Source organism: Dermacentor albipictus, chromosome 3 (genome assembly GCF_038994185.2).
Source record: "Dermacentor albipictus isolate Rhodes 1998 colony chromosome 3, USDA_Dalb.pri_finalv2, whole genome shotgun sequence".
NCBI classification, from domain to species: Eukaryota; Metazoa; Arthropoda; class Arachnida; order Ixodida; family Ixodidae; genus Dermacentor; species Dermacentor albipictus.
Genome location: NC_091823.1, coordinates 208,521 through 222,228, shown reverse-complemented (window position 1 = coordinate 222,228; position 13,708 = coordinate 208,521). Strand labels below are relative to the sequence as shown.

The following is a 13,708-nucleotide window of genomic DNA, read 5'->3' as shown; positions in this document are numbered from 1 at the left end:
TTTGTCTTGTCATTCTTTTCGTTTGGTATTCTTTGTCACACACATATATATATATATGTACATCTTCTCTGCAAGCCGAAGACTCAGCCGAAACAAGTAGCAGCAGTGGAACCCTGTCCCCAAGTCGGGCTGATTCATTCCCCTTTGGAAGCTTGGAACTTGGCTCACCTGAAGAGGAAGCAGGTGAAGTGCTCTCTACACTTCAATTCTTCTAAAATAGTGACTTTGCAAGACGTAAGCACTTTCAGTAAGAGATATTTTTTTTTATAGAAAAGGCCTGAGCTAGTATGGTCTGGTATGCTGCTCTACACAGCGTGAATTTTGTCACCCCCAACCCATCTGGTGGTAGCCGCAGTGGCTGAAGCAAACATGGTTCACACAATGCCAGAACTTAACTGCACACTTTATTCTGTGGACAAATGAGTACAATCATATCACATGACTGCATGGAGCTGTATGCTCACAATAATAACACTGTCGACTCTGTAGCGCATCCGTAGGAAAAAAGGCGAAAGAAAAGAGTGATTACGATGAGGAAAGAAAGAAGTGTGTACAGGCGCGGCCACTGCTAGTGGGAACACGATGCCCATGGCATTGCTACGTGGAGTGCCCCACTGCCTTCGTCTCATGAAGTCTTGCAGCACAGGTGCAATCAAAGTGATTGGCGAAAAAGCCCAGCGAGTCATCTGCTATGGTAAGTCGTCTGCCACGACTTCGTGCGGCACCAGTGGTGGCATTCCATAGAGCGATGCCATGGGCTTTTGTGTTCCCGCTAGCAGTGGCCGTGCCTTTATCTTAACCACATCTCTCCACATAGCTGTCTTTACTGCTGCGGAGTCACACCAGGGGCCAGAATAGCAATTTCTGATAACACGTAAAGATGTCTTATTGTTGATGTAGTATTTGCTTGCTAGCTTTCCTATTAGGAGAGTTTCTTAAGAGATGTTGGTTTTATGCGATTTCATGTACAATTTCTCTACAAAGATTTGTCTAAAAGTGGTGCAGGAAATGTTTGTTTTATTTTATACGTTTGGAAAGTACTTGTAGTAAATTACATCTAGAAAACACATGTACATAGAAAGTTTGGACGCATAAGCTTAAGTAGTGAGCATACGACCACATAAAGAAAGCAATGATAACAAACTCTAATGTCACATCATTCATCGTGCTACTGTACTACACATGCTGGGGAGTCTTCTACTATAGCATTGCATAACAAGAATGTAGTATGCTATCATTAACTTAGGTACATAGAAATCAAGATATACTTACAGTACGGTCTACTCTTATTAAAGGGAGGTCCCAATTAGCATGCCAGCACTGATTACAGCTCACTTCTAGTATATGGTCTGGAAAACATTTTTTTGCCAATAGAATGTCAAATAGAACCAAGGGCTTTTTCCCTTTGAAGCTAAAGAATTAGCAACATTATGCTAATGGTTCTCAGTTTGATAGTCGACCTGTATTTTATGGCAGTCTTTTATTGCATAGAAAGTTTTGCTTTTCACTTTTCGTTCAATATATAGAAGGGCTTTACCATCTTTGCAGTAGGTGTGCTATCGTAAGGTTAATTTGTGCAACAGACAAATGTGCGGACTGCACATCACGGGTCTCAATCACTGCTCCATGCGTAGCCATCGTTGGTGCTGCGGGTGAATCGCTGTCAGCACCAATGGTAAAGAGCAGGCATCTTTTCATTGTCAGGTGTGATTATTTGCCACTTGTCAAAGCTTCTGAAATCAATAGAGTCATGGCAGGTTCGCACAAAGCAGTCCCTTCCCTCCCCCCTCCTCTTTTAGCCGCCGTGTTTCAACATGATCTGCGTACCTTTCAGGGGCTAATCGGCCCAATCTTTGCACTTATCAAAATATGCGCTGCTTTTGTTGCTGTTTCCTCTGCCCGCCTCGCATTATCATTTTGATCAGTGTGGACAAACCATGTACTGGCAGAGGCAGCCCTGACCAATGCACCACCATTCTGTGAATTGCATGCGCTCCCCGCTATCAGCAAGCGAGCGCATATAGTGGGACAGAAGCGTTCACAGAGACAAAGTACGCTACAGTGTCAGCCAGGACAGCCTGTCCATGGTGGACTTGGAGCCTTTGTGCCCAAAATAACCACGTGAGGCACTCACTTGCATGGCATCGAGTACAAGGGGCATTCACGATGCATGTGGCATTCGGCACTGCAGGGGTCTCTCCACTAAATATGCCGTATATTTGAAAAATTTAATAGTAAATATTGGATTTGAAAATTGAGTTATTCAAATGGTCACTGTTCTATTCGATAATATTTGAGTATTTTCACACCCCTAAGTCAGAAAGCTTTAGGCATAACAGTAAGGGACAGGAAGACTATGGTGTGGATTAGAGAGGAAATGAGGACAGGCATTTTTCTCGTTGACATTGTGAGGGTGAAACAGAGCTGTGCAGGCATATAATCTGGGTCTAATATAGAGTTGCAAAATAGGTAAAGTAATGGAAGTACAGTTGAGGACTGTAGAGAGCTAGGTGCTGTTATGAAATTGGGAAATTCGCAGGCATGAGATGGTGTCAGCTGGTGCATGACTGGGAGTGACCTTTGTCATGCAGTGGACATAGCATCATAGGTTGGGATGGTTGGTTATTATTTTTTATGTATGTGCATTCCTTTTTCATGTGCTTGCTTCCAAATTCTCTTGTGTTGTAGAAGGGGATTTACTCAGAATTTAGTTCATTTCCTGTGCTTTGTATAATCTTGTGCACTGTTTTTACACAAAGGGCCCCTCACCTTGTTTGGGCATTGCAAATAGACAAACATGGCGCCTAAGTCACACAGTGACAATTGTGTCTACAAAGTATGGCACCAATGTATGCTTCAAAAACAGCTGAAAATCCAAACAAGAACCCGCATACAGTTATTCTTAGAGGAGCCACTCAGCTAGCCAGTGAAACAGTGTCACATGTGTTGGTGCTTCTGCATCACACGCATGATGCCTGCAGTGTGCCAACACAGCAGTGAGATTTAAATCCTGTGAAATGCAGAACATCTAGAACCACCTCCACTGATGCACTGTGCAGCAAGAGAAAGAAAAATGGAGCTGAGAGGGTCATGGCAAAAAGGAAAGGCTCTGACACAACAGAAAGCGGAGAGGATAGGCAAAAGGAGAGGGTAGCTTTTGCTGCAACATGGTTTCCAGCGCGAAAAAAACTAGCGTTCTTTCCTGTCCCATGTGGTTTTTCGTTAAGTTTTTTCTAGCATTCATTTAATTTCTTATCGATGACCCATATTTAAAAAAATGAGAGGCTCTTTACGCCATGCACCAGCTAGTTCAAGAGCTGTACAAGAGCTAGTTCAAGAGCTTCAGGCTAGTTGGTCCGCCTTGCTGGGATCCCAAGTAGCGCTAAATAATACAAGGACAGACATAAGAATGACAACGTGTAATATTGATTAGTGGATTCCGAATCGAATAACAGAAAATTTTTACAAAATTTAATGCTGAATATTTTCAGCAAGAAAATATGTTGCTGCACATGCTTGGAAGTCTTCTAACATTGCATAACAAGAATGTAGCGAGCCATCAGTAAATTAGGTACATAGAAATCAAGACTTATGGTAGGGTCTACGTTTATTAAAGGGAATACCAAATTAATATGCCACCACTGATTATAGATCTTCTAGGATATGAAGATCTGGAAAATATATCTTTACTAATGAATCTGTTCAATTGAATCAAGTGCGTTCTTTTTCTCTAAAACTAATGGATTAGTGGCATTGTCTTGTACTGAATACCAATGAGGTTCTCAGTTTAATAATGGATCTGTGTTTTGCAGCAATCTTTTATTTATGTTGCTTTCCAGGTTTTCTCCAAAAATATAATGGAGCTATCGCAACTTTACGGAAGGTGCGGTTATCGTAAGGCCCATCTGCACGACAGACGAAGGAACCGCGCATCACAGGACTTGATTACCGCTCCGCTTGTAGCCGACGCCTGCATGCTTTTCATTTGTGAGGTGGTTTTTTGGCTTTCTGAGTGTCGCACAGCTGCTGCGAATTGATCTGCATCAATTCGGCACCAAACCATAACTTTATTTGCTGACACCCAATGAATCAGCACTGATTAGGCCTAATGGCCTAGGAAGTGTGGCCGTGATGATAATTTGCCATTAGCTGATGTGGTAATAGGCCGCAAGCCATTGCAGAATGTTTGTACGGGGGGCTTATCAGTGATCAGTCCCGAGATCATGCATGAAGGTTAGTTTGAAACTTTCATACAGGTAGCTCATCATGATTGGTCCTGGGGTCATGCATGTGGACTGAATTGACGGCTGTTGAAGCAGCATTGAAGTTCGTCGCCACATATCCAACACGATCTATGTGCCTATCGGCGGCTAATTGGCCCGTTCTTCTCACATGCTTTCGTACTTTACAAAATATGCGCTGCTTTTGTTGTCATTCCCTCTGTCCTGCATTATCATTTGGATTGGTCCTGTCGATTCAGGCAAACCTTGTACCGACAGGAGTGGCCCTGTCCAACACGGCACTGTTCTGCGAATTGCAGTTCGGGCAACATTCCGACCTTGAGGAGCACTTGCAATGACAAAGTCCGCTACCGCATAAGCCACGGCAGCTCATCCATATCATGCTCGGCGCTCCTTTTGCGCCGAAAATGAAGTGAAATGCTCACTTAGGTGGCATCAAGCACAAGGAGTGCCGTGATGCATGCGACATGTGGCACCGCAAGGGTCTATACACCAAATATATTGAAAAATCAAATAGTAGATATTCAGTTTGCAAATTGAATTATTCAAACTTTCACTATTCGATTCGATTCAGTGATATTCATGTATTTGCACAACCCTACTTTTCAGTGCTACTTAGGATCACATATCACCCAATGTCACTGCACACAGGTACCATGATGCTGGTAATCTTCATGGCTATTATGCTGCACTTAGGCTCAAGGCAGCCTTGAGTGGAATGCTTCAGCTAGCTGCAAAGTAGGTTATTTACTTTTTTGAAAGGGACAGGTTTTTGCAGGTGCAGCTTCTCCTGAACCCTGCGTCTAACGTACAAATGAAACTATGCTCTTCTAACTGTAATTGCCACTAAACAAGATGCCTTCTGCTGACATCCACTGCAGCAGCGTCTTTTGTATATTAGTTTTTAACACGTACCTCTTGCTCTGTCTCACCAGCTCCCTTTCCTCAAGAACGGCCAGCACCTCCCAGGGGTCAAGCATGGGAGACACTTCTGCTGTATGCTTTGAACCTGTCCCGTCTTAATGTTCACATGAACATGGGCAACGTTATGGGCAATACTTCGTGAGTACACTGTTTCTCTTTGCCAAAAGAATTACAAGAAACTAATGATTGCTGCCAGAGCAGGTTTGTGTAAGTTGCATGTCAATAGACTTGGCAGCACAGCTTTACCACTGATGCCATTGCAGATGAACCTCGATTTTATGAACCTCACAATAATCCAAAATGCAGTAGAACCACATTCATACATCTTAGAAAAAAGAGTGTGTGAAAAAACACACTAACCGAGAAAATGTATGATTAGAAGTTACTAAAAAATTGACAGACCTAACTGTAGTTGACATCTGCATATTGCAAAGCGTTGCGCCGACGCGAGCCGAGCTGGCAGGGCTCAAACGGCCCAATATACATATTGTTGTTTTTACAGCATCGGTAAGCTTACGTTTACACTCCTCGAATTCGGCCTGGGTCAGCAGCTTCCTTGAGCGGCGAATTTTTGGCAGGAAGTTTTGACATGCCCACTCAGCGCGAATTGTTGCAGTGCAAGACGGGGACGTCTGTGAAATAAGCTGGTAACTCCTAAGCGTCCCAAGACAGATGTTGTCGTTTCCCTATTACATAGTGTTCTTAGACTGTGACTGGAAATATAAACGAAATCGAGCTGGTGTGCAACGCTGTAATACGATGTCGACGATACTGCCAGAGCAATACATGACTCTCCTTTTGTGCCGCATGCAGCAGGAAACGGCGGCACGTTTGGATTGTTGCCTATAAAAGCATGCAGTATGCTTCCAATGGCACTAAGGCCCACGTGCTGTGAAACAAATAAGTCAAGGTGCTCATTATAATAGGGTTTGCGGCGATAGCTGTAAATGAAATGTGCGACAAGCGGGGAGGAGATTTGCTGATACCAGAATAAGAAACTTAGTGCGCACTGGCATTTTCATGTGCGAAGGTTGGATCAGTATTGCGGAGAAGCTGCTGCAGCAGATGAATTACCATTCTCCATCATGTGCAACTTGCACCTTTTCTTTACATGGGATCTAGCGGTTGGAAAACGTATCATACAATCGCAGTTTGGTGATTTGCGGAACGTTAGGGCTGAACATTTGTGTTTTCTGGGAATGTATATAAATATAAATGTAACTGCATTAGATAATTTTTTGTGTCCTCGATTGGGAACGTTGGAGCCAAGAAATCATATGTAATGGCATCGTATCAATGAGCTTTTACTGTATAACAAATTTTATTCATTTAGCAGTCTTAACATGATGGATTGTTTCGTAATATTTAGTGATGTATGTAATATTGTACGACAGTTTTAATTTAACTGTCCATAAGCATCCCATGCATGTAGCTGAAGCCATGGCAACAAAAGAAAACCAGAACGTTGTCTAAAACGTTGTGGGGGATGCATGACTATTACGCGTCCCCTGATATGGTTTTTCCCGCATAGCTTCCGTGTCCTGTAATCCGGCTTCGCCGCGTGGCTTGATGCCCGCGGCAGTCGGTGTGGTCGAAGCGCATCGCGAGATGTGGTACGAGTGTGGCTCTGCTAACGCCATCTAACAGCAGGGTTACTTGGGTGCAGAAAGGAGAAGGTGCTTGCTCTTTGGCCCGGGGATCGGCAAGCGGTGCAGACGTTCCGCGCGTGCGCTGATCCATGCTTCTGCGAGACCGTCTCGCGAGGCCTCGTTCGAGTGCGCCACTGTTCGCGTGACCGTACGCAAGAACGGCCAAGTGCTGGTGTCTAGCATGGGGCAAACATATTCGCTCGTTATCCGGTCGCGGTGAGTCAGACTATTGCGATTTATCGCGCGCCCATCGGCATGTTTTGTATATAGCAACTCGGCTAGCAGGCATTAGTCTATGAAAGGTGCAGTAAATGCCGTTGTGATTGTTTACCCTAGTGTGTTGTCGTTCTTTTGTCCCAAGAGCACGGGTGAGAATCCCACAACGTAATTACAGTTTGTGGGGATGCGAGACTCTCACGCGTCCCTTGATATGTTGTTTTCCCGCACGGCTCGCGTGGCCTGGCGCCCGCGGTGGTCAGAGTGGTTGAGGCGCAGTACGAGAGAGGGCGCGAATGTTGCGCTGCTAACGCCGCTGACAGGCGGGGTTAGTTAGGCGCCGAAAGACAAGGCGCTCTCTCTTTGGCGGTGGTACAGCAAGCAGTGCGGACGTGCTGCGCTGCGCGTGCGCCGATCCATCCCACATCTGGCGCCCAACGTGGGGCTCTTGGGGCATCGGACAATAGATTTAACAGTTTTGCTTCGTTCGAGACCTTTGTTTGAACCGAAGCATAGGGCTAGCGTTGATTTCGATCGCTAGCATTGGCGGCGTGCTTCCTTGAGCAAGGCGACGGTGGCTGAACTGTGTTTGAACATGTCAACATGCTAAGCCTTTTCGCAAGTGTTTTTTTTTAATGACATTCGTCTTTACGAGAGCCACGTGGTCTGCATCCTGGGAGAGCGAGGCTTAGCGCCCGCGGAACATTCCCAAGCCTGAAGCGAGTGAGCACAAAAGCCTCGTGGGTGGTCCGAATTTCTTATATAAATAGCTTCTTCTATCTCTTTGACTCTGATGAAGTCGTGGCTCTGGGAGCCGGGTGGCCGCGGGCCACGGGTGCCACTATGGGCTGACTGGTATTGCGGCCTGGCACCGGACGCTCCGACACCGTCTGGGACGGTGGGCGCCGTCAACTCGGATGCTGTGTGCACCAAGCGGGGTAGGACCACCTAACAGAGCTGACGTCTCCTCGCGGCTGCCTGTTTTGCGCTCATTTTGGGTGTTGTTTTTGGATGCCGGTTGTTGTCAGGGTAGCGACGTTTTAGGCCTAAGGCTTTACGAAGCTGCCTGTCGCACGTGGAGGGACACAACCTGGTGGACCATGGCGTTGAGGTGTTGCAAGTTGCTTCCCTCATTCTATTTAGCCTCGCATGAATTGAAATTACTCGTCGACTCGAGGAAGCGAGCTTCGTTCACGTGAACTTAGCATCAGAGTAGCTGCCCCATCTTTTGCTAGCCAAGTTGAACATCGTGCCACGTGGGCGATGCGCATGCAGACTTCCTCTCCCTTGCACTACTTTAGTGTTTGCCGAGTGCGTTGAGTGTACGCAGCGTGAGCGGAGTCAACCCTGGTTTGCTGTCACCTGCACGTCGTCTGCGCTGCTGCCCCGGACTATGATCGAGCCACCCTGGGCGATGGTGATGCTGTGGCCAGTTCGGCGCCGCGACTTCGGCGGCCACCTGTATCCAGCCCACTACCCTCAGCCGCGGAGATAAGAGCTGGCGGTCACCGACAGCTACGGCGGCTCTTGCCAGCAGCGCGCGTCCGCGCAAGCGACACTTGCTCGTACCGACTACTGTGTCGTCGTTTCTGCAGTCCTGGCCTGGAATCGTGCCGTCGAGTCTGCGAAGCTGCTGCTGTGATCAGCAGACGCCAGCGGTGTACCCAAGGACAATGTCGGCTCGCATGCAATGGACCGCATGTGGACATTTCCTCAGCGCGGCCACTGTTGCATGTACTATCTTGTTCGCGAAGCATGGGTTGATGTTAGACCGTGTCACATGTTTCGCCGGAATAAGTAGTGATTTAGGGTTGGGGGATGTGGGGATGCGCGACTCTCACGCATACCCTGATATGTTGCTTTCCCGCACGGCTCGCGTGGCATGGCGCCCGCGGCGGTCGGAGTGGTTGAGGTGCAATACGAGAGAGGGCGCGAGTGTTGCGCTGCTAACGCCGCCGACAGGCGGGGTTACTTGGGCGCCGAGAGACAAAGGGCTTGCTCTTTCCCGGCGGATTGGCGAACAGCGTGGACGTCCCATGCGCGCGCCGACCCATGCGTTTGCGAGACCGCCTCGCGTGGCCTGGCTTCGAACGCACCACCGTTCGCGTGACCGTACGCGCGAACGACCAGGCGTTGGGATCCAGCATGGGGCGAACATATTCGCTCGTTGTCCGGTCGCGGTGAGTCGGACTTCTAGATTTGTCGCGCGCCCACTGGCATGTTTTGTGGATATCAACTCGGCTAGCAGGCATTGATCTATGAAAGGTGCAATAAATGCCCTTGTGATTGTTTGCACTAGTGTGTTGTCGTTCCTTTGTCCCAAAAGCATGGAGGAGAACCCCACAAGTTGGACACACTTATAACGATACCAGTTGTAACAATATATCAGTTGTAACAAAGAAAAGCTGCTGCACCATCAACTTTTGTATGTTTTCTAAGGGGAAATAACCCGCTTACTATACAATATCCCCATGCCGTATTATCGGTTATGATGATGAAGTCTGGCTGCTGGGTGTTCGTGCCAGAAGGTAATGGAATGCGAAATCCTTAAAAAGAAAAAGTGAAATGCGGGCTGCTGCACGATCGCCCACCACCTTAACTGCCGCCGCGCGCTCCTGTACATGAGAGATGCCGTAGCCTCACGTGCATCTCTCCCATTGCCCTCCCGCACCCACAAACACGAATGGGCTGCGCCCATAGCTCTGCGCCGTGTCACCCTTTGAAACACAAATACAGTAAACTCTCGTTAACTCTAAAACTGAACAGCAAGAACATTTGGAGCCAACAGGTACGAAATATAGGTGAATTATCATGCGTGCAACTGTTTAATACATTAAATTTAGTACTTCAGCTTCAGTTTATGAAAGGGTTATTCGGTTCTGTGAACGAAAGAAGTTGCCGGTGGAAAAAAGAAATATATATATATATATATGTATTGTCAAGGCTACTCAGTCAACCATGGCTACGGCTACAACCAGATCAAAAATGTGATGCGCGTTTCGATATCGCTTTCTCTTTCATGAATGTATGTATAATGATGGCCTCACAACTGAAAGTTTACTTAGGAAACAGTAACGAAGGGTCCTAACTGCCCTTATGTAATGCAGCATCTAGTTCGTTAACTTGCCTCCCCCTGTAAGTTAACGAGATGAATATATTACATGGCGATTGAAGCAGTGATGTTAACCGACTCACCGGTATTGCAGTCCCCAGTCACAGCAGGACCCGGCTCCCATTTCGATGCAGACGTGTTCCACATGGCTCACGACTGAAATCTAGCTTTCGGGCTTACACCCCAAGTTAAATAACGCGAGATATCGAAGTGCAATAAACTGGTTTTAGCACAAAATAACCAACCGATGTATGAACCAAAGAATCCGTTCCTGCCGTGCACGCGAACATACAGGTAAACATTTTAAATCCAGGCCAGAGGTCACGTGGGAGGTCGATGATGCTGAACACTATTTTGCGTGTAAAATGGCAAAAAACAACAAAATTAGTAATAAAGAGTACAATGTAAAATTAGGAATTATAATTTTGTACTCTTTGTCATGTAATAAAAACACTTCGTTTATTGTTGAAGAAAGTTTGTAGGTTAAAATTGTGCTTACTATGGCGCCTCTAGTGGAAGATAATGCACTCACGGGGAACCTTTTTAATTGGTGTACTATGGCTGTTTCTTTAGCAGCTTCGCACGGTCTATTTTTTTTGCCCTCTGTGGCCATTTGTTGAACTTAAGAATGTTCTGGGCCTGGCTCCACTGTTCACGTTTCATTTGACGCTGATAGTACGTGGCGAGATGCTGTGGCGACCTCGCTCCAGCGTTTCTACTAGATTTCCCAAGCAGAGATGCTGCCGCGGCAACCTTCCTGCATTTTTACAGCAAAGCTGAATACCTCTACTCTCTGAAGAAATTTTTGTGTCGTAGGCAAAAATTTTTCCATGCGTGGATTGATCCGAGAGATAGTGCAATCCGTGGCGGAGGTGAAGCAGGCGTTAAGCACTACCCATACGTGGGCCTATTCCGAAAATAGTGCAATGATGGGCCGACTCGCGGCGGAGGTGAAGCAGGCATTAAGCACTCCCCATACGTGGGCCGATCCCAAAGATAGTGCAATGCTGGGCCTACCCTGGTGGAGGTGAAGCAGGCGTTGAGCACTCCCCATACGTGGGCCGATCCTGAAGCTAGTGCCATGCCGGGCCAACCCGCGGCGGAAGTGAAGTAGGCATTGAGCACTCCCCATATGTGGGCTGTTCCTGAAGATAGGGCAATGCCGGGCTGACCCGCGGCGGAGGTGCAGTTCGTCATTAAGAGGACCACATACAAAGCTTCGCTGCTCATCCTTCTTCACAGAGTGGCAGGGCACTGAGTTTATTAAAAGGCACCTTTCGGGGCCACCAAAGCGATGCCTCGGGGGAGCTCGTATGTCACTTGCTGCCCGTGACCCTTCTTTGCAGTTGTTATAGTAGTGCCTTTCTTGAGCGCCAACGCAATCGAAGCGCACAGGAAGCAGAGTTAAACAGTTAAACGAGTCAACACAATCAGAACCCAGATGGAAGAAAGTGGTGGGGAAGTGGCCTCCCCGCCATTATAGTTTTCTCGGAACAGTTAAGCCGTCCCCCATTTTTTTTTATGCAACCGGTTATAACAATTATTGGTTACAACAATGGAGTTTTCATGGCACTTGAATATTGTTATAAGCAGGTTCCACTGTATTATTTGCACACGTCCTTTCATGCATGGATGCTGGTAAGCACCAACCATAGATGGAGTATAGAGCACACCACCTTGCTATCAATTGTGCCAATATGGAAACTACACTGGGCATGCCCCATTCATACTCATAATTTTGCAAGGTTTGTCCCAGTGGCCAGTTAGAATACCAAGCAGTAGTGAGCCTTTTAGGCCCCTAGTGATAACGGAAAGAGTGAGAAAAAGGTCTTTATTGAAATGCATGCAGGTGCCTACGTGCTACTCAGTATAGAGAAGGGGATTGAGGACTAAAAGGCCCCAGGATCGGGAGGGTGGGAAAAAAAAAACAAGAAAAGTTGACAGTTACTTTAGCATACTCTGAAGACGACAAAGGTGAAAGCCTGCGCACTCTCAAGACATTCATTAAATGGACATTCTCATTTGAATGTGTTGTTACTTCTTATTGTTTTCTCCCACCAAAGGTTGTGGACATATAGGGCTTAATTAACTCTATCTTAATTAACTGGACCTTAATTAAGACCAAAGGTTGTGGGTGCAACTCCCACCAATGGTTGTGGGTTCAGCCATCAAAGGTGGCATCCTCAATTTTTGTGCCATTGAATTTTGGTCCCACCAAAAGTCGAGGGTTCGACTCCCACCAAAGGTCGTGCGTGCAAACTATCAATGGTGGCTGTCGCATAATAAAGACCTGAGCCATAGCCATAGCACTCCATCCTTTTATTCTATTGCTCCTGTTGTTTCTCTTCCTCCTCTCTTTCGTTGCCTGTTGGCAATGATCTTCAACATATTCCCAAGGGACCAAAGTGATCACTTGGCAGCTGGTTCTTGGTAGCTTGCTTCAAGAATGTACACCTACTGAACGGGTCGTTTGATCACCTGTCCAGAAGCTAGTCAAATTGTACATATGTGCATAACACCGTCCTTTCCTGGGTTCACCGACAGAACTCTGCCTAGCTTCCTTAGTAGCGGATGTACGCTGTCATCATGCATGAGCGCCACGTCACCTTCGTGTAGCCAAGGTAATTCACGGACAAATTCGTTGTGCGCAGACCAAAGTAAGAGCAAGTACAACCACTTCCATCAAATCCAGCAGGTGAGGCAGAGCTAGCTGCACTCACCAAGGGGGCGGGTGGCGGAACTGCAAACTCACAGCTAGGGATCTTAGCAGCGCCTTCGGCCATGGTGGTGCCGCCACCTGACACGCCACATCGGCATAAGTTGTGTGCTCAACAAAAGAAAAATGCTTACGCACTTCTTTGAAAGAGATGTTTTGTTTTACTTTAAGCGCTAGGGGAATTTCTTTTTCTTGTTTCCATTTGGGACATGACCGCGAGTATGCGGCGTGCCCTCCATAACAGTTAGCACAGTGAAGTTTGCCTTGACAGTCATTTGCAGGGTGGTCATTCGCTCCACATTTAGCACACGTCAGCCGACCACGGCAGCTCTGTGAGCCGTGGCCGACCCTCTGGCATTTTAAACATCGGCGGGGATTGGTATGTATGGTCTCACACGGATCTTAAGATAACCTGTCTCAATGGACTCTGGTAAGTTAGTCATGGTGAAGGTCAGAATTAGGTGCTTTGTTGCTATTTCTTTGTTATTGCGTCTCAATTTAATTCTCTGTGCATTGATTACATCTTGCTCTTTCCATCCTTCAAGCAGTTCTGTTTCAGTTAGGTCCAAAAGGTCTTGTTCAGATATTACTCCACGGACTGCGTTAAGTGAGCGGTGAGGAGAAATGGAGAGAGGGTTGTTCCCAATCGCCGCGAGGTCGGACAGCTTGCTATGCTGTGTTTTATCACTCAGCTCAAGCAGCAAGCCATCTTCATTGCTTTGTGACCTGGCTGTATTGTTACAGTGAGAGATTTTGACACGAGAAATGGTGAGATCGTTCGAACAGTCTTGTCTGGATTTTCACAATACACAACATGGAACTTTGGGAATGTCACTTTAGGTCAGGCGAA

At 46.8% G+C, this 13,708-nt stretch overlaps 1 protein-coding gene across 4 annotated transcripts in view; it reads left to right on the top strand.

Moving 5' to 3' along the window:
* tweek (transmembrane protein KIAA1109 homolog tweek) overlaps positions 1 to 13,708 on the top strand; it is a 576,634-nt gene that overhangs the window by 523,049 nt on the left and 39,877 nt on the right. For all 4 annotated transcript variants that reach the window (XM_070534911.1, XM_070534912.1, XM_070534910.1 and 1 more), the window contains 2 exons: positions 76 to 183; positions 5,177 to 5,303. In XM_070534911.1, the coding sequence (XP_070391012.1) occupies positions 76 to 183; positions 5,177 to 5,303 (235 nt within the window). The remainder of the gene's footprint in view (positions 1 to 75; positions 184 to 5,176; positions 5,304 to 13,708) is intronic.